At 52.7% G+C, this 25,579-nt stretch overlaps 1 protein-coding gene across 5 annotated transcripts; it reads right to left on the bottom strand.

The window, feature by feature from the left end:
- Positions 1 to 5,564: 5,564 nt before the first annotated feature.
- DUOX2 (dual oxidase 2) lies at positions 5,565 to 25,534 on the bottom strand. 5 transcript variants are annotated; one of them, XM_070502178.1, is made up of 34 exons: positions 25,391 to 25,534; positions 24,821 to 25,071; positions 24,464 to 24,553; positions 24,028 to 24,192; positions 23,250 to 23,437; positions 22,863 to 23,064; positions 22,585 to 22,751; positions 22,131 to 22,191; positions 21,887 to 21,983; positions 21,341 to 21,431; positions 20,975 to 21,077; positions 20,252 to 20,415; positions 19,484 to 19,659; positions 19,157 to 19,275; positions 18,658 to 18,795; positions 18,319 to 18,432; positions 17,928 to 18,130; positions 17,436 to 17,621; positions 16,237 to 16,462; positions 16,045 to 16,138; positions 14,199 to 14,386; positions 13,589 to 13,658; positions 13,121 to 13,204; positions 12,404 to 12,582; positions 12,008 to 12,238; positions 11,725 to 11,824; positions 10,962 to 11,011; positions 10,549 to 10,676; positions 10,145 to 10,298; positions 8,487 to 8,719; positions 8,093 to 8,251; positions 7,600 to 7,755; positions 7,361 to 7,489; positions 5,565 to 7,040 (listed from the first exon to the last, which is right to left on the bottom strand). In XM_070502178.1, the coding sequence occupies exons 2-34, from the start codon at positions 24,933 to 24,935 to the stop codon at positions 6,918 to 6,920; spliced, it is 4,683 nt and encodes a 1,560-aa protein (XP_070358279.1). In that variant the 5' UTR covers positions 24,936 to 25,071; positions 25,391 to 25,534; the 3' UTR covers positions 5,565 to 6,917. The 5 variants fall into 5 exon arrangements, with proteins under 5 accessions (XP_070358279.1, XP_070358282.1, XP_070358304.1 ...); XM_070502181.1 differs by having other exon boundaries at positions 24,821 to 25,080; positions 25,391 to 25,528; XM_070502203.1 differs by having other exon boundaries at positions 24,821 to 24,897; positions 25,391 to 25,525.
- Between the last annotated feature and the right edge of the window lie 45 nt (positions 25,535 to 25,579).

Here is a 25,579-nt window from a genome sequence, read left to right as displayed (position 1 = left end):
CCCCTGATTTTGTCTTTATTTATGGCTGGATAATATTCTATTGTATATTTATATACCACATCTTCTTTATCCGTTCGTCAGTTGACGGGCACTTGGGTTGCTTCCATGTCTTGGCTATTGTGAATAGTGCTGCAGTGAACATAAAGGTGCGTCAATCTCTTTGTCTTGTTGATTTCCTGTTCTTTGGAGAAATACTCAGTAGTGGGAAAGCTGGATCATATGATATTTCTATTTTTTAATTTTTTGAGAAATCTCCATACTGTTTTCCATATTGGCTGCACCAGTTTGCATTCCCACCAGCAGTGTATGAGGGTTCCCTTTTCTCCACAACCTCTCCAACACTTGTTATTTCTTTGTCTTGTTAATTATAGCCATTCTGACAGTGTGAGGTGATATCTCACTGTAATTTTGGTTTGCATTTCCCTAATGATTAGCGATGTTGAACATCTTTTCATATGCCTATTGGCCATCTGTTTATCTTCTTTGGAAAAATGTCTGTTCATATCCTCTGCCCGTTTTTTGATTGGGTTGTTTTTTTGTTGTTGAGTTATATGTGTTCTTTATGTATTTTGGAAATTAACCCCTTGTCAGATATGTGATTTGCAAATATTTTCTCCTGGTTGGTGGATTGTCTTTTCCTTTTGTTCACAGTTTCCTTTGTCTTGCAGAAGCTTTTTAGTCTGATGTAGTCCCATTTGTTTATTTTTTCTTTTGTTTCCCTTGCCTGAGTAGACATGGTATTTGAAAAGATGCTGCTGAGACCAATGTCACCGACTGTCCTGCCTATATTTTCTTCTAGGAGTTTCATGGTTTCAGGTCTTACATTCAAGTCTTTAATCCTTTTTGAGTTAATTTTTGTGTATGGTGTAAGATAATAGTCTACTTTCCTTCTTTTGCATGTGGCTGTCCAGTTATCCCAACACTGTTTATTGAGGAGACTTTCCTTTCTCCATTGTATGTTCTGGGCTCCTTTGTCGAAGAATACCTGTCCATAGATGTGTGGTTTTATTTCTGGGCTTTCAATTCTGTTCCATTGATCTGTGTGTCTCTTTTTGTGCCAGTACCATGCTGTTTTGATTACTATAGCTCTGTAGTCTATTTTGAAGTCAGGGATTGTGATGCCTCCAGCTTTGTTCTTGTTTTCTCAGGATTGCTTTGGCTATTCGGGGTCAAAAATTTTCTTCTGATACAATCAGCCATAATAAGAATTTTGGTTTTACAGCAGTCATCACTTAGCATCAAATGAATTTTTCTGTGCTGGCTGCCAGTTCTTGCATATATGTAATTATAATTTTAAAAATTTCTATGTTTTATGATTATAAAAGTAGTATATACTTGTTATAAAAAATCACAGAAACATGTAAGATAGAAAATGAAAGTCACTCTTATTTCTACTTCACCCCCAGAGATAAGCAATATTAATAACTTTTAAAAATATATTTTTATAGTCACCCTCAAAACACAGCTACAATTTCTTTTCACTTAATAATAAATCTTAACCACAATAACCAAGATATGGAAGCAACCTAAGTGTCCATCAATAGATGAATGGATAAAGAAGATGTGGCATATATATGCCATGGACTATTATTACTCAGTCATACAAAAGAATAAAATCTTGCCATTTACAACAACATAGATGGACCTAGAGGGTATTATGCTAAGTGAAATAAGTCAGACAGAGAAAGACAATTGCTGTATGGTTTCACTTATATGTAGAATCTAAAAAACAAAACAAATGGACAAACAGAACAAAACAAAACAGAAATAGACTAACAGATACAGAGAACAAACTGGTGGTCGGCCAGAGGGGAAAGCAATTGGAGAGATGGATGAAATAGGTAAAGGGGATTAAGAGGTACAAACTTCCAGTTATAAAATAACTAAGTCACAAGGATGTAACATACAGCATAGGGAATATAGTCAATAATATTTTAATAACTTTGTATGGTGACAAATGATTACTAGACTTATTATGGTATTTTGTAATGTATGTAAATGTTGAATCACTGTGTTGTACACCTGAAACCAACATAATATTGTATGTTAACTATATTTCAATAAAAAACAATGATAATAAATCACAACCATGTTTATATGTTTACAAAATCTTTGTAATTATAGTTTATCCAAAAAGACATTTGTTTGGACTGGAATTTATTTTTAATGTTTTTCTTTTCCTCTTATTATAAATATTTTGTATTTTTGAACAATGTACAAAATTATAAGGATGAAAATAAGATCAACCATTATGTCATCATCTAGAAATAACCACTGTTACCATTTTGGTGCATTTTCATCTATAAATGTGAATCTTTGTCCAGATTTCTGATTATTTTTCTGAGATAGGTTCCTACAAGAGGAATCAGTGAAAAACGTGGTTTAAATATTTTAAGACTCTGGAGATATTTTGCCAAATTTCCTGAGTCTGAGACTGCTCATCTGATAATATTCATTGTAAATGGTTACATAATATTCCACTTGATAGTGTAGTTTACTTAACTATTCTTTTAGTGTTGGACGTCCTGATGATTATGGCCGCCTCATAAGGTTGCTGAGAGAATCACATGAGAGAGCATGTTAGGGAGCCCAGCCTTTGGCGTGACTCAGGAGGGAGCTCCAGTACTTTGCCTACCTGCTCCTTCAACTACTCCAGGTAACGGCACTCCTGTTCCATGGAAGACTCAGCCCTAACCACCTTCCCTCCCTATCTGAGGGCCACTCCAGTCCATTCCCGAAAGCCTGTGCCTTCCAAAGGCGTCAACCTCTCCTCTCAGAAAAGGGAGTGCCTTTGTGTTACAGTTCATCTGAGGTCACTCTCCAGGGAGCATAGGATTCCTGTGAAGTCAGCTGGAGAGATTCCCAGGTCTCTTACGTCTTCCTGGGGACTGGGCCGGGAGACTCAGCTCACTTCCTCAAGTTCCATTCCAGGCAAGGCCAGGATGGTATGACTTCTAGATGATCTTGGGGCTCGGTGTCCCTAGAGGGGTAGGGCAGCACAGGACAGGCCTGGATGAGGAACAAGTCACTTAACATCACTCAAGCCGCAAACACTCCAAACTTCTCAGAAGATGGAGCTCTGCCTTCTGGAGCCTCAACTTCTGTTAATAACAATAGTAATAATAACAATATTCCTAGGTGCTAGGCACAGTTTAGGGCTCTCCATACATTATCTTTGCCTGAACACTTGCAACCTGCTTTTGAGAGGCAACGTAAAGTGGTAGTTAAGGGCGTGATCTCTGGTTGAAACTTCCTGGGTTCAGATCTAGTCCTCTCACTTACATTCTGGGTAACTCTGGGCAAGTTGTTTAAGCCTCTTTGTGCGTCACCTTCCTTGTCTGTAAAGTGGGCAGAATGGGGGTAGTCCCTACCTTGTAGTTTGTCGTAAGGACTAAGTGAGTTCACCCACCTACAGCACTCACAGTAGCACTGGGCCCACAGCCAGCTCTGGTGCGTTTGGTTATAATCTTATCGTCAGCTTTGCAAGGACCTTCCCTTGTTCATCTTATCTGAAGGATCCTCCATAGTCACTTGCTACCATATTATTCTGTTTCATTATCTTCAAAGCTCCTTATCGTGATCTGGGATTATCTTTTTCTTCTTTTTCACTTATTTCTTGTCTTTTTGCTCCCACTGACATAGAAGTTCCATAGAAGCTGGGCCTGTGCCTGAGACATAATAGACTCTCAGCACATATTTGTTGAATTGAATTGAATTATATCATTGGACCTTCCCAAACTCTATGAAGCAGATACTCATGTTATCCCCATTCATGGAGGAGCAAGCTGAGCCATGGAGAGTTTCCTTTGTTTGCTCAAGGTCACCCAGCTGGGACTCAAACCCAGTTTGACTCAAGAGCCCTTCCTCTTAACTGCTATGCTAGATTGGTTCCTCTTACTCAATAATTCTTAGCAAGTGGGTAGGGAGGTTGCCACATCTTGCCAACTTTCTCTTCTCTCAGTTGGGGCAGAAGCTGGGGCTGGAAAGTTGGAAAAAGAGGCAAAGAGCTGGCCTTCATTTCTCTCCTTCAGGGCTCAGCCTCAGCACTTCCCTGTTCTCGCCCACTCCCTTCCCACCTGACCCTGAAGCCCTTCCATCCAATCTCATCCTCGCCCTCATCTTCTCCATCTCCAATCCCATCTCCATCTGACCCCATCTGATTCCTTCTCCATCCCTGTTCCATTCTCATCCTCATCCTTCCCTGTGAGGCAGGGCTCAGGTTGGGCTTTGTCCCAGGGACCGAGACCAGTATCTGTGACCCAACAGAGAATGTTTGCTTTCTTTTACACTGTCAATATAAAAGTTTCCATGAATTTCCTCCATATCATCTTTCCCTAGTCCTATTTCTCTGACACATTTTTGTGGCCTCCCGGTTTACATATTTTCCAGAGCCTAACCTCTCCCCTATACCCACTTGTACAGTTGATGACCTCATTTTCTCAACTCAAAAACACATTTCCTGATGGCTGTGGTCCAGCCTTCCAATCCGCTTCCCAAGGAGAGTTGGTCACAAAGCCCCAGGAAGGCTTATGCCGGTTGAGGATCCTGGCAAATGCCCAGAATAAAGATACTTCTACCCTCTCTCCAAGTCCTTGACTTTTATTCCAGCAAGGAGTGGCTTCCTGGGAATCTGGACAAAGTTAGACAGAGCAGCCAAATCACATAAATACATGCTTAGGGCTGACATCTAGACCCTGGCTAGGGTGTAGAGTTTGGACTAAGGCCAGGCAGGCTGAGTGCCACCTGAGGCTACTCAGGATCATGAAGGCAGATCCAGCTGGAGGTGCATTTGGTATCGTCTGGGGTCTGGGCAAAGGTGATCATGGAGTCTTCAGGAGACTCTTACTCGGGCCCTAGCATGGCAGGGAGGGTAGGGCTGAGTAGAGGTTTTAGGGAGAATCATGACAACCATGTTAACATTCTCTAGCCTAGCAAGGAGAGGTGAATTAAGATGAGACAAATAAATATTTTGAGTGGTCTTTAGAAAGGAATAAGGAAGGCACTGATGGGCCAGATTTGTGAATAAAGCTCAGGCTGAGACTTAAGGGGCTGGAGTTTAGGATTCATGACTGGTTGTGTCCCTGGTGAGGGGCAGGAGGGCTGGAGGGCCCTGGGCATGATGTTGTTGATAAGTAGACGGATTAATAATCATCACACATTGTAATTGTATAATATATTCTCATACATTTTCTCATCAGTACAACTTTCTGGGTCAGTATCAATGTCTGACTTCCTAATACCCAAACAGATATTTTAATACATGAGGAGACAGGCTCAGAGGAGTTAAGAGATTTTCCTTTGGAGCTACGTAGGGGTAAAGTTGGCACTAGAATCCAGGTCTCTTGGCTCCTGATCCAGTACCATTCCAGTTCTGTCAGAGAGATTCTTACAGTATAGAAGGTTGGGAACCAAAGGCATTTGGCCTGTCCATGAGGAGAGCAGCCGGGGGCAGGACTGTGGAGATGGCCTCAAACTCTCCCTGCCATAGTTCCTATTGGCTGGAGAACTCTATGACCCAGCAGTTCCACTCCTAGATATATACCTGAGAGGAATGAATGCATTATGTCCACCAAAAGACAGATACAAGAATCATCAGAGCAGCTTTATTCATAATTATCAAAAACGAGAAACAATCTGTCAATCAACAGAAGGCCAGATAAACAAAGTGTGGTACAGCTCTACAATAGAGTACTACTCAGCAATGAAAAGGAACAAACTACCTATACACACAACATGGATGAATCACAAAGGCATTGTGCCGAGTGAAAGACGCCAGTCTCAAAAGTGTACATTCGTTATGATCAAAACTAACCTGGAATGATAGAAATCAATCAGTGGTTGTTTCTAGGGGTTTGGGGAGACTGACAAGGGAAGTTTCTGGGGTGATGGAAATGTTCTATATCTTGAGTTGGGTAGTGGTAACCGATGTACATTTGAGATGCACATTTGGTAACTTTAAGATTTATATACTTTGCTGGATGCAAATTATACGTAAATTTTAAAAAATTTAAAGCTCAGCTTTTTAGGAAAGAGCCAGTTGAAGAAAGAAAAGGAAGGGTCTTCAAGAGCCAAGTATGGAGGTGATGACCCAGGTTGGCTCCTATGTAAGGTGACCAGCTATCTTGATTTGCCTGGGACTGAGGGGTTTCCTAGGAAAAGAGACTTCCAGTGCTAAAATTGGGAGAGTTCTGGGCAAACTAGGACACCTGGTTACCCAACTTCTATGGAAATGGAGAATTAAGAGGGAGTTTTGGATGTCTGGTAGAGAGGCTGGACTCTTGGTCCCAGAGCCCAGGGGCTGCTCTAGGGGGCTCAGAGAGGTACCTGCCAAGAGTTCAGGGCAGCGGGTATTGCTGACCGATACGAGGAACCTCAGGGCTGGGAGGCATCTTTCTTCCCTGGTTACTCCTCAGGGTTCCTGACCCTCTAGGAAGAGGTAGAGGGTGGAGCTGGAGGGAAAAGGGCTTGGAGCCTGAGTTGCGGCAGTTGGGCTGTCCAGGTTGTAAGCATCACAGCTTCTGAGCGGGGCTCTGTGATTTTCACTCTGAGCCCTCTCTGCACATGGAGTATCCCTACCCCGTCCCCCCTCAAATACCTGAGCCAAGAAAATACCAAAGCAATACGTCAATTTTGTGGAAGTCAAACAGAGGGATAGGGACCTATTGGAACCAAATGCTATTGTCTCCTTTCACCTCCACAGTTGTCACAGGGAAGGACTGTCCCCTCCCAACTTTGTCTGCCACAACCTGCTGTGGCCTGAGCTAGAGGGCTCCTCTCTACCTTCTCAGAGCATGGGACAGATGGAGCAACGAGGGAAAGGCTCTTTCAGCTCTCCAGCTGAGGCCCGAGTGGATTCTGACAGAGAAACTGCTGGCAGGGCTGGTCCACAGAGAAGAAGCAGAAACCAGGGATTGGGCTCAGAAGTTCTCATAGTGGTGCACAAAGTGGGCCTGGTCCTGCCTGTTGATGAGTTGACAGGCCTTCTCTACATTCTTGGTCATTCCTGGAGGGCCGCAGCTGAACACCCCGATCTTCCGGACCTGTCAAGTGTGCCAGGGGAGTGGTTGCAGAGAGAGGCAGAGACTTGCAGGCTTGACATGCTCACTCCCCAAAAGGAAGCTGCTTCTCAAACCTGGCTGGAATGTCCAGGGCATTGACCCCAGGCCTTGAGGAGGAGGCTTGAGTGCAAGGCAGGGCTGGGGTGGGGGTGGGGCTTGAAGCCTTCCTCTAACTCTTAACCCCATCCTGGGGCTGGGGCTGGGGGGTTCTCTACTCAGGAGAGAGCTGCAGGGTGCTTGAGGGCCAGGATGTCCTGGCAGGGGAAGGCCAGAGTCCCAGGATGGGTGGGGATGGGACTGACCTCTGGGTGGACCTCCTGCAGGGAGTTGAAGAAGGGCTCAAAGGGGGGGCGGCCGAAGTGGGTGATGGAGCGCAGGCCCGTGAACAGACTCCGGTTCAACACCTTCTGGAAGTGCCTCTCACAGATGTACTGGGGGTGGGAGTGGAGGAGGAAGGTCACAGTCAGCAGAGAAAGGGTCAGCTCTTAGTCCAGATAGTGGCCGCCACGCCCCCACCACTGCCTGGCCGGCCCTGACGTACCAGCATGGTGGTCCTGAGGTCGAACTTCTCGGCCAGCTGGGTGATGTAAATGTGCACAGACACCAGGTCCTGGCAGTCATTCTCCTCCACCTCCCGGATGATGTCAGCCAGCCACTCGAACTGCCGCTGGGTCCGTGTCACCCAGATGAAGTAGATCTGGGGACACATAGCTGGAACTCAGGACTCAGCTCAGCTCAAGGTTTCTCCACCCCAGATGCCTTCATCTGAGAGGCTGGGAAGCCCCAGACCACCCACAGACACTAAACCTCTGGCCGGACCCACAAGTGTGCTCCAAGGGCTCTAACAGACAGATCCCAGCAGAGGCCCTTCTGCCTACACCTCCTACCCTCCCTCAAATGTTGAGCATCTGGACAACTGGGTATGAATGGCCTGGGCAGACAGGGGCTTTCTCTCTTGCTACTCTGCTATGATGTGAGGACACAATCAGACCATCTGTCGCCACCTTTTCAAAGAATAGGAGAGGGACACTCACCTTTTTACAGAGCATTTGGCTGCCCAATGATGACTTGAAGACCAGGTCTTTGAGGATGGAGGCAAAGGGGGTGACTCCAATGCCCCCTCCCACCAGGACTGACACCTCAAACTTATGCCACTCCTGGTGGCCCTCTCCAAATGGTCCATCGAGGTACAGCTGCCGACAGAAGGGGAAGATGAGATGAGCCTAGCCCTGCCCCAGCTCTGAGGCTAGAAATGGTGGTGGGGGGACAGGAAGAAGAAGGATACAGAGCATCCTAGGCTCCTCTGAGGTACCCCAGCCCCCTCTCAGCCTGGCCTTGGAGTGGCTGGAACTTCTAGTCTCAGGATGTGGGAGGCGGAAACCCTCTGGCAATGCCAGAGGCCCAAAAGTGGTTCCCAGTGTTGGGCACCTTTGGGTATATGGCATAGCCGTCGCCCGTCGGGGATGAGTAGACCTCCCTGAGACGAGTGGTCCAGGGTCCTACGGCCCGGATGTGCAGGCTGAGCGTGTCCTCATGGGGCGCAGAGGTCAATGTGAAGGGATGGTACTCGTTGGTCCCCAGAGCCAGGCAGGCGATCCGCACCCACTGTCCTGACTTGTACTCAAAGCCTTTGGGCCGCTGGAACTGCAGGTGGGTCACTCCTGGGGGTCATGGGCAGGGAAACACAGGGATCAGAAGGCTTGCTCCTGGGGCCAGCCCGGTGGCGCAGTGGTTAAGTTCGAACGTTCCGCTTCTCGGCAGCCCAGGGTTAGCCAGTTAGGATCCCAGGTGAGGACATGGCACCGCTTGGCACGCCATGCTGTGGTAGGCGTCCCACATATAAAGTAGAGGAAGATAGGCGTGGATGTTAGCTCAGGGCCAGGCTCCCTCAGCAAAAAGAGGAGGATTGGCAGCAGATGTTAGCTCAGGGCTAATCTTCCTCAGAAAAAAAAAAAAAGAAGGCTTGCTCCTGGTACCTGAAGACTGGCAGGTACCCTGTCCTCTCCACACACCTGAGGCACAGACAGTGGTCACATGGTCTGAGCAAGTGGGGTTCCTGGGGCTGGGAGTCAGAGGGCTGCCTTCTCTGTTTCCTGGGTAACCCAAGAGCTGGGCTTCTCTGCACCCCTGTCCTAGCCCTTTCCTCCTCTCCACTCCTCTTATGAAGGACCCAGGCCTGACGCCACTGTCCTGGATACTAGCCTACTGGGTCCCCTGACCTCAGGTTCCCCAGGGACCATCTCAGTGTTTACCAAACCTCCACTGTCTGAGGGTTGCCTTTGTGATGGGCCATATCTGCACACCAACTGTACTATCGTTTATATAATGTTTTTCTTTAAATTGACTTACTTTTTCAATTTGATTTACCTGGACAAGAAACATTAGCTCACTAAGGTAGGTAGAAAACCAGCATTATGTGCTCTAAATAGAAGGCACCATGTTTTATCAGATTTTACCTGGATACGATTTAATGCCTGACCACAGCTAAGCTTCAGTCCTGTTCGCTCTTTGTTGAAAAAGGGGGTTCATAAGTACTGGAGAGTACAAAAGGCATATGAACACCACACTTTGTCCTCTAGCAATCTTGATTGAAATACAGTTGAAATGAGGTTAATTTTCTTACTATGTGAGTCCTGAAGGTTGGACGTTTCCACAACACCTAAGATCATCTTCTGCCACCCTCTACCATGATGTGAATCCCCACTTCGGCCAACACTGACTCTCAACTACAGGCCCTCGCAATCTGGGCCACGTGTCTGTCTCTGACAGGGGGTTATTCTGGGAGAAGGGATGGGAGAGGGATATGTGGTTCCCTGCCCTGCACCCAGGCCACACAGTGGGGGTCTTTCTTGTCCTTAAACCCCTCTGTATGCACTTTCAGGTGCCTCTTCTCATAGTTGCTTCCCACTGTCTGCAAGTCCGCCTAGGGGCTGAGCACAGCCCTGTCTAGGGCTGCATTGCATCAGGAAAGCTGCAGGGGTCCCAAGAGGCTATCAGGAGCCAAGTTGGGGGTCTGGAGGCCTGGGGAGCTGTCTCCCCACGTCCCATGAGTTGCTCCCCACCCAGGGTCAGGCCAGGCCTGGTACCTGACGGCAGCAGCTCTGCCTTCACCACGCTGATCTCCACCTTCTTCCTGCTCAGGCTCACCAGCTTGTCCCCCACAAAGATTAGTGCCGGGACCATGAAGTATATGTAGAAACTGGGCAGCTGGATCAGACCGAAGCTGCCGTGGATGATGAGCTACAAACATGGCCAGTTAGTATAGATCAGGCCCAGCCAGTCCTCCTTCCTGCACCAGCCTTGCCCAGATATTTTCTGCCTGGGCCCTGGGCCCTGGGCCTGGGCTGGGTAGATGAGGATGGCATAGGCTTCAGAGACTGGGATCTCAGATTTCAGGGTCTCACTGGGTCCAATTCAGCCCGCTCCCTGCCCCCATCATGAATGCTCGTCCCTGTCCCATGGCCTGGCCCTGCCCAGAAAAGTCCCTCACCAGCACGTAGAGCAGGACATAGAGGTGGTGGGTCAGCCAGAAGCCCCGGAAGCTGTGGCGCCGGAAGTGGTGGGAGGCGAAGACGTACATGATGGCCAGGACCAGGAGCAGGAGCACCCCGGACATGCCTGGGGGCAAGGAGGACAAGGTCAGAGAGTAGTCTCAGGACCTTGGCCTGGGCTGAGAATACAGCAGAGCATTCTCCCCATTCCGCCCTCTTTCCCTGACGTCCCTCATCCCTCCCTGGCCCCCAGAACAGCTTGCCTGAAGGAGCTGCAGCAGGGGCTTGTTCTGGAGGCTAGAAAGGAAACCTATAACCACTACAGATAAGCATGTATTCATGGGAAGATGAAGATGAAAGCAGAAGTCCTCAGACAGAACCCCCAGACCCCACATACAGCCCCTCTCCCTACCTGGGACTGTCTGGAAGAACCACCAGTAGAACTTCTGGGGAAGCTTGGACCTGTGGGGCAGAGGCACATGCAGCCTCAGGCAGGGGCAGGAGGGGCTCCGCCAGTCACTATGTGACTGTTCCTGCCAGCCCTGACTGCTGAGGTTACTGGTCCTCCACCCAGATGGCCAGGGATCCTTCCAAGGAACATGGCACCCACCCTCCTATGGTTCCAACCTCTGCTCTTTCAGCAATTCTTCCTCCTGTGTTGTCCTGAACTCTCCTACTGTGGCTGACCTTTGCTTCCTTGAGTTCTTGGTTCATGCTCTGTAAGCTCCATGAGGGCAGGGCTGTGTGTTTGGCTCACTGCCCTATCCCTATGCTCAAACAATGCCAGCCACATAGTAAAGGCCCAGTAAGTATTTGCTGAATGATTGCATGTAACTTGGCATCCCTTCTCTCCGGCTCCTGGATGGACACATAAGACGTGCTCCATAAATGTTTGCCCAGTGAATGGATAGTAGGCTGAGATGGTAGGCAAGCTATGTGTCAGGTTCATGTGGGAAGCAGTCTCCAGCTTCATCTCCCAAACTCCTTTCCTGGCCAATCATGGCCAGCTTCCTTCCTGAGGTCAAGAAAGTCACCTCTCAGCTTCCCCAAGGGGGCTGGCTTCTGATCCTCACTCAGTGCGAGAGTATCCAGGGCTATCTATTTCTTTTCTGTTATACCCTTAGGCCTGTCCCATGTGTCCCAAGGAGGACCTGCCCCCCACCCCCAGAACTGACCCATCATTCACAAAGACATGGGGGAAGATGCAGGCCAGCACACTGAGGGGACTGACTGAGAAGATGTAGACATTGACCACGTGGCCCGCACTGTGCAAAACTGCAAGAGACAGACCCTGTTAGAGATGCCACCCTGGGCAGACTCCACCTCTGACCCCGAGGGAAATAGGGGGCTCAGGGAGGAGAGATGGAAGGATAAAGGAGCTCCAGTCTCCTCACTGTCTCCCCCACAGCTAGATCCAGGGGGCTGCAGCAATGGGGAGGATGCCTGGGAGACCCGTACTGGACAGGACAACAGCAGCCATGGCGATCCAGCGATGGAAGTCCACGGCGGCATCGAAGGGCACGTAGCGGTTAAGGAAGGTCTCTCGCAGGAAGGTGATGAGGTTGCGGCACATGGTGAGCAGGATGTAGGAGTACATGAAGGAGACGTTGGCCGCCGTGCCCCGCGACAGGATGATGCCCACTAGAGTGGTCTGTGCAATTTCTGTGGGTGGTGAGGCAAAGGCGTAGTCTGGGGACAGAGTGGGAGCGGATCAATCAGCATAGCACAGAGGCCAGGGGCCTGGGCCTGAGTCAGAACACCTGGACTCCCCCATCCAGATGCTGAGTAGCGGGACAAGCAAGCAGAAGGCTCTCCACTTCTCCTTTCCCACTGCCTGCAACCTGGAACTCTTACAGTAAGCACGCTCTGCAAACAGGCCGACACAGATGGCTGAGAAGATCGTGGTGCACACGATGTGCCGCCGGTAGTTCTCCACGAAACGCTTGAACTGCTGCAGCTTCTGGGCCAGGAGGCCCCGCTGCATCTTCTCCTGCAGCGCCTCCGTGTACAGCCGCGGAGGGGACAGGACTGCCCTGCAGCAATGGGAAGCAGAGTGGCCGTGAGATGGGGCACCCCGGCCTCCCCTAAATGCCACCCCGTGAAAGAGACTTGGTGACCTGGCAGGGGTCAGGATGGGCCACAACAGGTGAAGGAAAAAGCATTTCGGGAGCTAACTCTCATTCCCCCAACCCTTTACCCCTCATCTTTATTTGCCCCATCCACCCACTTTTCTGTCTCCCCACTACTCCACCTCTTTATCCTCCTGTCTGTTCTGCCCTTCTCTCTTCCTGTTCCCTGCACAGACCTCACTGCTGTGCCCAAAGCAGGCAGGAGCCAGGAGACCCCTGACTGCCATCTTGGTGTTTTATCTGAGTACCAGGACCCCTGCCTGAAGATTAGGGTGTAGAGGTTGAAGAGTCATTTGACTCTATAGCCCGCCAAGCAGGTCGGGAACCAACGGAACGAGACTCAGGATGGTCCCTTGTGTGTCAAGACGGTGTGGGCAGGGCCCAGAGACCCTGAGACTTCTCCCCATGTCTCCTTGGGCCCGGGGTTCTGGGAAACACTCACTTTTTGCCAAACCTCTTCTTCAGCCCGGGGCCTCCCAGCTCTGGGGCCTCTGAGGTAGGAAGTCCCCCTCCCCGGGGGCAGGAGCTGAGAAAAGGAAATTGGGGCTTGTTCTCTCCTTATCTTTGCAGCCAGGAGAACTGCCAGGTCAGAGCTTGAGGGGATGGGGGTAGATCCTGGGATTATTCCTGCCCACAGAACCTGCCCACACAACTGGTCAGAGAGAAGCAGGCAGAAGGCAAGGCAGAATAAATGAATATGATCTGTTCATCTGTTTTGTAGAATGATTCTATCCTGAGCAGCAAGGGGTGTGTGAGGCAGCTGGAATTTGGGCTAGGACCAACCATGTACTAAGAGCTACTTTCAGAGGCAAATATCTGGCCCCAGGGGCTGACTCAGCCAGCCCTACTTCCTTCATTTCTCTGCAGGGGGCCTGGTCAAGGGGACCTCCTGTACCTCACTGCCACTCACCATTCCCCAGGAGTCTTAGTGATGAATGAGACTCGAGAGCTGATGTTTGGTTTAAAGATGTCTCCGACACCTGGAGTGAAGAACAAGAGACTGGACAGACTTCCCCACGAGGGCGGTAGGGTGGGCTGGGAGACTGTCCCTGCCCTCCCACTTCCCTTCCTCCAGAAAGGCTGCCACGGTACTTGCCAGTGACTTGCTCCAGTCTTGTTCCCCTCAGCCCACAGTGAGCACTCACTACACACAGGGCAGCCACTGCTAGTCAACGTGACACCTCAGTGCAACTAGAAAACGGACCCCCTCTGAGCGGATGCAACCTTGCAGATCCTTTGGGTAAAGAAAATAGTGCCTCTTCCTCTGGCCAGACACATCCCAGACCAGTGAGCATGGCTTGGTGAGCAGCATGTAGGCTGGATTCCAGTCCACCTCTTGGGCATCTTCGTGCAGTGCACAAATTGCACAGCTGCATGCGATGCCCTTGAGTACACATGCCTGGCTCAGTACCAGGCACCAAGGACTAAGAGAGAAATAAGCCCTGGGTCCTATCCACCAGGGACTCTCATTCTGAAGACACGCTCCTCCCTGACTGACTTTTCCTCACATAGTCACATACCTCCACCTCCACCCTTGACACAGAGCTGTGTGCGGCGGAGCTCACTGTCGTGGTCCCGCAGCATGAAGTGGAAGTCCTCCCATGTCAGCTCCCTCTTGTCCTGGAAGCCCGATTCCCGGAACATGGACTCCACCACCTCGGCCAGCTGGGCCTTGGACAGGCAGTTGTTGGAGATCTCGATGAAGGACCTAGGGGAAGACCAGAGAGAAAGCAGCCTGTCACTGGCAAGGTCAGGTTTAGGCAAGTGCAGGGTGGAGTAGGCCCCAGATGATCTAATGTGGTTACCAGTGACCCGAGAAATGGTAATGAGAAGGTTTTCATCCAGCCTGCAGCTGACACTAAGCTGGGTGGCGTGGCCACTGGCTCAAAAGGCAGAACAAAATTGAAAGTGACCTTGACCAATTAGAGAAAGCAGCCTTCCAACGGAGGGGCATCTACGGTTGGGATGAATGTCCACTTAGCGCAGGGATGTGTCAGGTGTGCCGTGGCCCTCTCGCATGGCAGGCTCTTTGCCCACTGTCTTGTGTCGATGCCTCCCACACCACTGCTGGGGTCCCCTTTTCACAGGGCAGTTGGGGCACAGACAGCTGGGGGGACGGGGTAGGATGTAGTGCAATGGTGGCCGCTTCCTTGTGCCAACACCCCTAGGGCATGGGCAGGAGTGTCTCCACTCCCGATCTGATAGCAACCGGAGTGGCAGCTGCAGTGGCCATACTCTTTTCTTAGGCTGTGCTTTGGGACAGAAACAAACCAAGCGAGTTCGCGTGAGTGCAGCAGAAAAAGACCTTTGCGCATGTGGCACAGCAAGCACTGCCATCACATTAAAAAAAACACATCATCCCGTCGGGACTGAGCAAGATCCATCATGAGCACAGGACGAGAAGGTGGGAGCTCAGCCCTTGGGGTCAGGGACCCTCTCCTAGATTCCCTAGAGCCCCGCCCAGGCCTGGGCCTGTAGTGACACACCCAGTGAGGTGCAGACTGCCATCAGCTTCACCCTGGCCCTTTGGGAAGCCCAGGTCCAGTTGTGGTATCTGGATCGTGAGAGGGATGTGGCAGGTAAGGGGAACGAGAAGTCACGCAATGTGGAATTAAAGGGGTGGAAAACTTAAAACGATCTGGGCTGTTTTATGCATTCTATCTATTCATTTGTTGATCATTTCATCTCATTCAGGTAACTATGTACTGAATGCCTGCTATGTGCCAATCACAGTGCAGAGGAGGCAGATTCTGTGGGGAATAAAGACAGATATGAACGCTGTCTTTATGGAGCTGAAGGGGGCTGTGTTATTGGAGTAGTGTCTTCAGGAATAAGCAGCCTGTGAGCTAAAAGCTGGTCTTCATTAGCACACCATGACCAGAAATGGCTTAGGAAGCAGGAAGAGACAAAGGTTGGAACATAGAAGAAATGTCCATGTTTCTCCTCCTGCCTGTTGTGGTGATTAATGTCGGGAGAGTGACCAAGGTCAGCCATCCTCCATCCATCCATTATCCACTGTGTAAAGCACAGTGTTAGGTATGCTGTGGAAGCATTTATAAAGATCCAAGGGCATCCAAAAGGGGTTAGTGGACTTGTGTTATCGGTCATATTGGTGTTAGTTGTTTTTTTCAACTGGGGAGAATTTTCTGGCTAGAGTTGACAGTGCAGATATAGACCCTCCTGGAGGCAGAGGCCTGGCCAGATAAACTTTGGAAGCTGGATGCTCCGAGAGTCTAGGATGCAGTATCTAGGACACCTGTCAGTGCAGATGACCACACAGCCTCCTCACCTACCCTCCTCTGATCTGACTTGTCTTCCTGTTTACAACATCAGGAAGCCTCAGGACTAGAAGGGCCTACTCCGTACCGCATCATGGTGAAGAACTCGTCCTTGGAGAGGAAGCCATTCCCATCAAGGTCATACATGGTGAACATCAGGCGGGACTTGTCCTCTGGGGAGCCTGTGAAGAGAAAGGGGCATGCAGATCACTTCTCTGCTGAAAGACCTCTAGCTCCTGGGAGGGCCCACCACCCACCCCGCCCACCCCCCCCCCCCCACCTTTCATGAAGACCACCAGGATGTCCAGGAACTCCCGGAAGGACAGGTAGCCATTGCCATCTTTGTCAGCCAGAGAGAACATGGACTCCACAAACATGTCCTGGGGCTTGAGGCCCAGGGACTCCGCAAACTCGGCCCTGCTCAGCTCACACGTCAGGGCCTCCCACACCTTCTGTGACGAGTCCAGGGGCAGGGTCCCTGCATCCGCCTGGTCGATGTCCAGTACCTGCACTCGAGCAGCAGCAGAAGGAGGGAGGGAAAAAAAGAGGTGAGGCCTGGGCTGAAACCAGTTCAGTGACCTCTCACATCTCCCCAAAGTCCAATTCAGAGAGGGTGAGCCCTGGTGGCTGCTCCTGGTCCTTAAATATACTTCTGACTTGGGCCCCTGCTCTCCTGTAGAGGGGTGACTGGAATCTCTAGTAGCCGGCCCACTTTCTCCCTGGACCCAAGAACCAGGAGTTTTATAGAGTAGAAATGGTGCTGGGTCTGTAGGGGGAAAGGGGTGGGAACAGGGAGGGGAAAAGCTTGGGAATGCAAAGCGAAAGAGCCTGTTCTAGGGACAGAGGGTATTGTAGACTTGGGTGGACAGGCAGGAGGAGGCTAGGGATATGTTCTCTTGTCAATTCAGACAGTGCTGCCACATGCCTGATTTGGCCTCTGCCCATTGTACAAAGATTTTAAAAGTCATATACATATAATTACCATTTGTTATATGCCTACAATGTACCTAGCACTTGGGCCAGACACTGTACATAGAACAGTGTTTTCCAAACTTTAGAGTGTATCAGAATCCCCTGGAGAGCTTGTGGGCTCCAACCCCAGAGTTCCTGATTCACTGGTCCAGGTGTGGGAGCTAAGGATTTGCATTTCTAACAAATTCCCAGGTGAGGGTACTGCTGCTGGTCCAGGGGCCACACTTTGAGAACCCCAGATGTAGACTATTTCACCGAATCCTGACAACAACCCAAGGGGATGGATCCTATTTTAATCGCTGTTTTATAGATGAGGAAACTGAGATACAGAGCAGAGGTGATGTGACTTGCCTAGGGTCACACAGCTAGTGAGTGGCAAAGCCAGGATTCAACCAAGACTGTCCGTCTCCAGCCCATAGAACAGAAGCTTAGTTCACCCCATGTCCAGCCTAGGTTCCCTCCAACCCCTGGGTAGGTTTCTGTCTCCAAAAGACACAGCCATGGCACCTGGGCAAAAAGGTGTCTGAAGAAGACCTCCAGGATGCGGGCCCTCTGCTGCTTGGTCACAGCCTTCCTGAACAGCTCCTTCTCGCCCATCTCAGCCACGTCAAGGCCCAGAGTCCAGCGCACACAGAAGCCCTGCAGTTGCTGCACAAAGATGCCCCGCTCCTCCTCGGAGTTAAACAGCAGCACCTGGGAGGGAGCAAGCCTGGGCCAATGCTTGGAGCTCGAGTGGCTTGTTCAGCCTCCCCTCAAAGGACCTTGGGTTGGGGGAAGGAGAGAAAAGTGGACCCCATCCACCCAGGCTGAGGCCAGGTGAGTGGCCCAAGGGGGTCAGAGGGAGGGTCAGGTTGAGTCTGGGGACCTTTGAAAGGAATCCCCAGAATCAGCCTTCACAGGTGAGCTTCGTAGCTGCAGAGAGGGTGGCCTGAGAGGACTTCCTCTGAGAGGGGAGATGTGTGAGGGCAGTCCAGGCTAGGGAGGCAGGGTGGGCCGCACCAGGTCATACTCCTTGGGGATCTTGAGCAGCAGGGTGCGGCGTCCGCGGTTGCTGGACAGGATGAGGTTGACCTGCTGCGGGGGCCGAAGCTGGATGGTGCGGAGCACAGAGAGACGCCTGTCCAGGACCTGCAGACACCTGTCTGGGAGCAGCTGGATGGTGACAGGATAGCTTGTCTCCCTGGGGCCTGGCCACTCCATCGCTGGGGGAGGGACAATTAGGCAGAGCAGTTCAGCAGAGGCACCCAGACCCCTGCCTCAGGGCAATTCCACTCTACCAGTCTGAGCAGGCACCCAAAGCCTGGCTCTTTCCTACATCTGTAACCTGGTTCTTTCTCCTGGGCCCCTCAACTGCCCCCTTCCTCCCTCCCTTCCCTCAGCCCCATCTCACCTGACACTCCATCTTTGGCTGCTTCCTTCTTCATACTCTCTTTGTCTTTCCTTTGTAGCTTCCTGCGCTCTCGGCCTCGGAAATGGGCCACCACCCAAGCAATAAGCAGACTCACTGAAGGGAGTCAGAAGGAGGCAGTAAGGAGGGGAGCCCCTTGCCTGCAGCTTCACTGAGGCTTTGGCTGTGCCCCTCCCTTCCCTAGGCCCCCCATGCCCAATTTCAACTGTACCAAGGAGCTAGCCCTATAGGCCAGCAGGTAATGAGGGGCAGGGGCAGCCTTTGGGGGCAGGGTGTGGGGAGACAGGAGAAGAGAGATGGGTGAGAGGATGAAGGGCTCACCTAGCGGAAAACAGCAGATAGCCACGATGGTGATGCCAAAACCAGCACCACTGCCCTTGAAGTAGTCAGACACGGTCAGGGGCACACAGGGGGGCAAGCCTTCAGTTGTGAGCTGCTGTGGCTGAGGGCAGGGTGCACCTGAGGGAGAGGGCACAGGAGACCTCAAAGCCTGAGGATCCCACTCCTTGGCCAGGCATCCTTCCCTTTTCTCCTGTAAGGGACCGGTACCCTCCTCCCTTCCAGGCCCATCTCCCTGGAATTTGTTCCCCTCAAAAAATCCCCTTCTGTATCCCATCTCTCAGCACCCACCGCAGCTTGGCCACAGGGTGCAGCCTGCAAACCAGTCCAGTCCTTTCTGGGGGAGGTGGCCCAACAGAAGCCTCCCAGCCCAACACAGAAGGGGTTGCCTGGCACTGGCTCTCTGGACAGCAACAGTGATCACTCCCAACCTTGGTCCTTTCTCTGGTCACCACCGCTTGTGTTCTCCCAGGTCCCCTACCTGGATGCCAGATAAACACATTGGACTGTAGGGCACTGGGGTCCACGTTGGCGACAGCCACCAGGACATCCTTCAGAGTGATGTTTCTGATTTCTGCAATTTCCTCCTTGGAGAATAGCCTAAGTTGGAGAAAGCCAGGAATTGTTGGGATGGGAAGGGGATTCAGGCCTCTAGCAACCTCAGGCCTAGGGATTTAAATGAGGAAAGAAACCCAGAGGGAGTGGTGGGCCAGCTGGGAATTAAGGGCCCCTGAGGGCAATTCACAGGCAGAGGATCTGGGGCCCAGGCCAAGGTGGAGTCTGAGGTGCAGGCCCAGGCAGGCCTTACCCATTCCTGGTGTTCTCAAACCAGTAGCGGTCACCATCCCGCAGCCGCACAAACTGGTCAAGAACAATGGCAGTGAAGAGGGGCCCAGGGTCCCCATGGCTCTCCAGGAGCCCCCCAGGGAGCAGCTCCAGCCGGGACAGGTCCTGATTGTACAAGGCAGCTGTGGCCTCCAGCACCTGGGGCACCAGAGGAGGTGAAGAGTGAGTGTGTGTGTGTGTGTGTGTGTGTGTGTGTGTGCGCGTGTGTGTGTGTTGGGAAGGGCAGCCACTGTTGCCCCATCCCTCAAACACAGGACCCCATCAGCTGTTTGGCTTGCTATTCAGACCTGAGGGAGTCTCCTTTTCCCAGGCAGCGCCCCCTCAGTTGGTGGCAAGTCTGGTGGAAGAACCAGTGTCTCCCTGCCCATGGTGAGACCACTGTTATGTACCTGAGGACCATATCCTGTGACCATGGCTACCCAGACTGCCCAGCAGCAGTGATTAGGAGCTTTGAGTCACCTAACTCATGGGAAAGGACCCTGCACTGGCACCCAACCCAGGAACAGTACAATGTAATGGTGAGGAACATACTCTGGAGTCAGATGGCTAAATTTAAATCCTGCCTCTGTGACTGACTTACCAACTATGTGATCAGTAAAATGGGGAAAACGATAGTATGTACCCTATAATGGTCTTGATAGTGATTAAATGACTTACATATGTAAAGGACTTAGAACAGTATTGTCACAGGAAAGCTTTAGCTGCTATGATTATCATTACTGTTCCTGACCTGGGGGTCCACTTCAGGGTTGAGGTCACTCCAGTTCTTCGGGGTTTCCAGCCCCAAGGCCAGCAGGGCTTGACTATAGCTGGGCAGCCCCATATCTCGGCCACGTTGGATGCTGCTGGCCACGTAGTCTGTGCGGGAGAACTTGCCGGGGCCAGGCCAGTAATCTAAGGAGGAGAGAGGACCATGCTACAGGCTCAGTCCTCCCAGTGCTTCTTCACCCAGCAGCCTTGAATTGGGCTATTGGCACTCTGCCCTCTGCCCTCAGCACTCCTCTACACATGACCTGCGCTCACGTTGACCTGCCTTGGTGTGGGGTCAATGTCACCCTGTGTGATCAGGGGCAATTTTTCTGGCAAGACTCTTCCCTTGAGGCTTAAGACTGTTCTAGTCATCAAGCAGTAAATTGCCGTCCTTTACCTCCTTAACCTCAAGACAGGGCTAGATGCAAACCTTTAGAGACCTAAACACCAAAGAAATCATGGTGCTACCCCTCCCCCCATATACTCAGAAATAGGGAATTTAGAATAAAAACAACATGAGCCTGTAAATCGAGAAAAAAAAAGTTCAAAGCACTTTGTCTTCTAAGCAAAGTCTCCTGCTGGTCCTGATGTTCCTGTGTGTTCCTGCATTGTGGGTACCCTAGGTCTGCCTGTTGATTAACCCGGCAGGGTCCCCAGGCCCCCAAGCCTCTGGGCCCCCATCCCCTCTGGTTCCAGAGCTCACCCCTCAGATCTTCAACCACTATCCTGTCCTCCAGCTCCGAAATCTGGGAGGCCATTCCCAGCAGCAGCTCATTCACTGCCTGGGCACTGTTCAGATTGGGGTTCTGGAATAAATGACATACTCAGGCAGGTTCTCAGTTCTCTCCCCAAAGCCTATTCCCTCTCACTCTGGACCACTGTAGCATCGCAGGACAAAGGGCCAGTCCTAGACTCTCTTGAGTCCCCAGGTATTTTTCTGATCTCTCCACCCTTCATCTCCCACCACCGTGGAGCAGCAACACCCAAGAAGTGGAATCGTTGCTTTTCCCAGCCTATGTAACAAGACTGACCCTGACCCACCTTCCCCTTACCCTGACCCCAGGCTGACCTCTCGAATCCAGTAGCTATTGCAGACCCTCAGAGCTGGGGAACTGCCAAAATCCTTGTTCACGATATTCTGGAAATGACAGCTGGCATTCCTGGAATGGATAATCAAGGATGTACTACGGGAATTCAGGGAAGAAGCTGAGATGGGGTTGAGTGGGGTGAGGGACTAAGAGGGACTAAGGACCAGGACTGAAGGGTGGCCCCAGCACCTTCCTAGAACAGAGTAGGGATTTGACAGTGTGTGTGGATTGAAGGTAGAGGTCGCTCTCAGTACACACAGGGAGGGAAGGGAAGAAGGGAAGAGGGTGACCCAGCTGCTGGACAAATCCTGCTCTCAGCAGCTGAAGTTCAGCCATTAGGAGGAGCTGGGGAGATTTCTCTGTTCAGACTGAATCTCCCATCCCAGGGTCCTATTCCAGGGTCCCAAATTCTGCTTCCCTTCCACCGTTAAACTGTGGAGGATATAAAAGGCCACAGGCCCCCAGGATGGTTAGTTCATCACCTCTGCTAGCGCTGTGCCTCCCCTACAGGCCAGCCTCTACCTTACCTCATGTAGACGCCAGGGGGCACCATTGTGGAGAAGAACTGCTCAGAGGCCGCCAGGAACTCCGGGGAGATGCTGGGGTCCAGGAAAGGGTCGTACTCTGCCCAAGGTGGGGTAACAAGAGAAATAGGCTCCTTACCCCCCACATCTTCCCATCACAAGCATCCACTTGTCTTCTTTCCCCTATGGATTCTGAACCCCCAACTCTCAGCCCAGGTGTCTCCCCCCCCGCCCGCAACATCCTCACCTTTATATTCCGGGGGTGTTTTCGACAGAAAGCTGGGCAGCCACTCATACAGAGCGATGTTCTGAGGGTCAGAGAGAGGGGAAAGGGGAGGCCAGCGCTGGAGCTGCCAGGCTGGGAGGAATCTGAGCCCAAGGAAGGCTTAAGTGGGAGATGAGGACCAGGCAGGGGCAGTCACGAGGGAGGCCAAAGAGGAAGGTGAGGAGGCATGTCCCCGACAAGGAACAGGGGATTTGGGAGGGGGAGGAAGGGAGCTAAATAATAATCACAAGCGAAACCTCGTGTCTAAGTAGCGCTTTGCGTCCTGATCATTTTCAGGGTCTATTCCTAGACGTTAGCTTTCTGGGGAGGGGTGTCCTCCTGGAGAAGGGTGTTTCTGGGTGGGAGTTGTGCAAGGATAGCTGGCCCTGCGGGCGAGCGGAGTCTCGGTGGACCAGGACGTGGGGGAGGCGCCGACCTGGTAGGTGGCGATGACCCTCTTGCGCGCGTGCTGGAACAGCTCCTCGTCCCCCCAGCTCGGGTGCTCGCGGGCCAGCCTCTGAGCGCACAGGTTGTGGTAGCGGAACCAGAGCAGGCCCAGCGCCTGCACGAATGGGTCGCGGTTGCCTCGCTCCGCCCCGAAGGCTGTAGGCGACGTGGGGACACAGGGGAGGAGATGAGTGGCGGTGTGACTCACGGGAGCCCAACCCCGCAGACCCCAGCCAGCCCTCCACCGAGCCCGGCCCGCGGCCTCACCGTACAGCCCCTGGGACCCGCGCTGTCCAGTGGCAGGGTCGGGCGCGGTCCACATGAGCAGGGGGTCCTGCGAGTCCCGGGGGAAGGCGGGGTCGGGCCCGGACGCCAGCTGCCCCCCGGAGAAGCTCCGCAGCTCGTCGCTCCAGGAGTGCGAGGAGCCATAGATGGCGCTGCCGTCCAGCCAGCCCGTCACCTCGTTGGTCTGCGGGGCACCGGGACGGTGAGCGAGGGGTCGGGCAGCCGAGGTGGCTAAGGGAGGGCCAGGCCCAGGCGGGGTCCGTGGGGGTGGGGGTGGGAGCCTCTCCCGCCCGGCCCTGTTGTGTCCCCATCCCAGGACCCCGCCTACCTCGGGTCCAGCGCCCCGCCCCACCGCCTGCCTCATCTCACCAGGTCCCGGGGATTGTTGGGGCTCAGTCCGGTTTTGGGGTCCCAGCGACTCCTCTGGAAGGGCAGCACGACGTCCCCGCTCCGGTTGGGGTCGAACACGGGGTCTCCCGGCGGGATGTGGATGTTGAGGAACTCTGCAGGGCAGCCGGGTCTCTCCACACTCACCAGGTCGGAGAGCACGTGGTAGCCTGCAGGCAGTGGGGTGCAAGCTGGTGAGAGTCTCCTCTCCCCACGGCCAGGCGGACTCCAAATTTCCCAAGAGCGAAAGGGCCGGATGTTTGTTTCAATCTCTGACACCAGCTCTGCGGGTTTTTTCTATTCTGCAAAGTGGGGATATAGCACCCTCCCCACCCACCTCATAACATTATTGTGAGAATCAGAATAATATAATTAATGTAAGGGCTCCCCCAAACCAGTCCCCCATGTCCCAAAAGATCCTGCCTTCCCCTCCTTCTTGAAGGGAAAGAGGATAAAATCCTATTGTGAGGAGAGCTGTGTCAGGGGAATCAGCTCCTAAGAACTGTACAGGGGGTCCAGTGGCACTCCTGGGTTTGGAGTAAGAGGTAAATGGAAGATTAGGGGGGCAAAAATCCCTGAATCGACACTCTCAAATCTCCGAGATGAAGAACAGCTCGAAGCGCAGCTTGGTGTGGGGAGGAGATGGCTGGGGGGTCTCTGATGGTCTCCTGTGGACTTGCAGAGGGGCCTCAGAGCCCCTCTCCCCAGGCACTGAGCTAAGCGCCAGGTCAGTCCCAGTGTTTTCCCACTTTGCCCTCACCAAAGAAGACCCCCAGCACGGTGCGGTTTTGGCGGGATGGCAGCCCGGCTCTGCCCTGCATGGCCGCGTCGCTGAGGCGGCGTGGGTTGGGCAGCAGCGGCTCCTCCAGCGCCTGATACACGCCGTCCGCGTAATTGGCTGGTACAAGGCGCTGTAGACGGTAGCCTGCGGGAAGCAGGGAGCGGGGCTCGGTCAAAGCACTCCGTTCCCAATGAGCCTACAAACTTTGCCCTACTCCTCCCTCAAAGCCCCCACTCCCACTGAGGAGACCCCTTCTCCCCAGGGTCTCCTGGCTCCAGGAGCGCATAGGATCTCGCTGCGCCCGCAGGCAGCCCGGCGGCTGGCGGCGCGCGCTCTCCGCGTCTCGGTGCCGGGTCTCCCGTGGCCCTGCCCTCCACTAGCCACCCTCGTCGTCCCACGGGGCCACAGGACGCACCGGCAGCGCCACGCTGGTGGTGCCTCAGGTTGTTGAACCAGCCGTCATAGCGCTGCACTTCCCAGGTTAGTGAGGGTGCGTTCTGGCTGCCTGTGGGTCAGAGAGTGGTGCCCTCAGCGCTAGCCTCCCAGCGACACCCTCGGGGACCCGACAGCCTCGGCCTGTGCTTCTCCGGCTCTCCGAGCGCCCCCAAGCCGACCCCAGTGGCGGTGCCTGCGCGGCATGGGAAGTTTCCTATACTGATGAGCCCTGCAGCGATCTTCTAGCCTTAGGGAGCCGCTTCCTTGCACCTCTCCCTTCCCCCAACCCGAGGGCGTACTGGATGACATCTTGAAGCTAGGGGCGCCTGGTACTTACCTGCTGGTTCCAGGGGTACAGTCAGCAGAGCTCCCAGGAGCACCAGTGCCTCTGGCCTCGCGCGGAGCATGCTGACGCTGCGGCCCGGGGGATGGAGGGGATATGTGACGGACATGGAGCTGGCGTCCTCCACGCCTATAGCCGGCACAGGGGAGGCGGCGCCGGCTGCTTCCACTTCTGGCGTGAAGTTTTTAGGAGCATCATCCGGGACCCGAACCCGCACACCACTTTTGTTAGGACACCTGGCAGCCCTGTAGGCACTGATGCTTGTCTCCACTTTCCACCCCGTTGGAGAACTAACCCCAACGACAGGAACCCACAGGGCATAAATCCTCTGGGGCTTGTCAGTCTGGGGCAGGACTTTACCTCCAGCCTCCCAGGGCCCCCCAGAGCCTCGAATCCCCACCTGCAAAATCCCCCAGGAGCTGCTTCTCCCAGAGGAGGCAGGGAAGGGAAGGGAATGGGCTAGTGACCTGGGAGCCCCAGACCTACAGGCCCTCCTACTCCACAAGGAACGCCTGTGTATGGACACGAGGGATGGGAAGATCAGGCCCAAAGCCCAGGTCCAACCTTGGTTTAGGGCCTCCGTCCGGGTCAGAAGTCTTCTTTCCTCTCGGAATCCTCAGCGTCCCTGGCTGCACACTCACCCTCCTCTCTGGTCCTCTGAGGCCAGCCGCGCGGTGTCCACTCAGGCCAGACCAGTGCCAGGAGTGAGCATCGGGACCCGGAGCTCGCCCTCTTGCTATGGAGGAGGGGCTC

This window comes from Equus asinus, chromosome 2 (genome assembly GCF_041296235.1).
Source record: "Equus asinus isolate D_3611 breed Donkey chromosome 2, EquAss-T2T_v2, whole genome shotgun sequence".
Taxonomy (NCBI): Eukaryota; Metazoa; Chordata; class Mammalia; order Perissodactyla; family Equidae; genus Equus; species Equus asinus.
The sequence above is the reverse complement of the archived record's forward strand: the minus strand, read 5'-3'. Positions and strand labels throughout refer to the sequence as shown.

Coding starts and splice junctions, on each gene's coding strand:
- DUOX2 (XM_070502178.1), bottom strand. CDS start 24,935: ATGTCCGTCACATATCCCCTCCATCCCCCGGGCCGCAGCGTCAGCATG. Junction 20,416..20,974: donor AGTGGTTGAAGATCTGAGGG/GTGAGCTCTGGA, acceptor TCTCCTCCTTAG/ATTACTGGCCTGGCCCCGGC. Junction 7,490..7,599: donor ACCTCAGGACCACCATGCTG/GTACGTCAGGGC, acceptor TCCCACCCCCAG/TACATCTGTGAGAGGCACTT.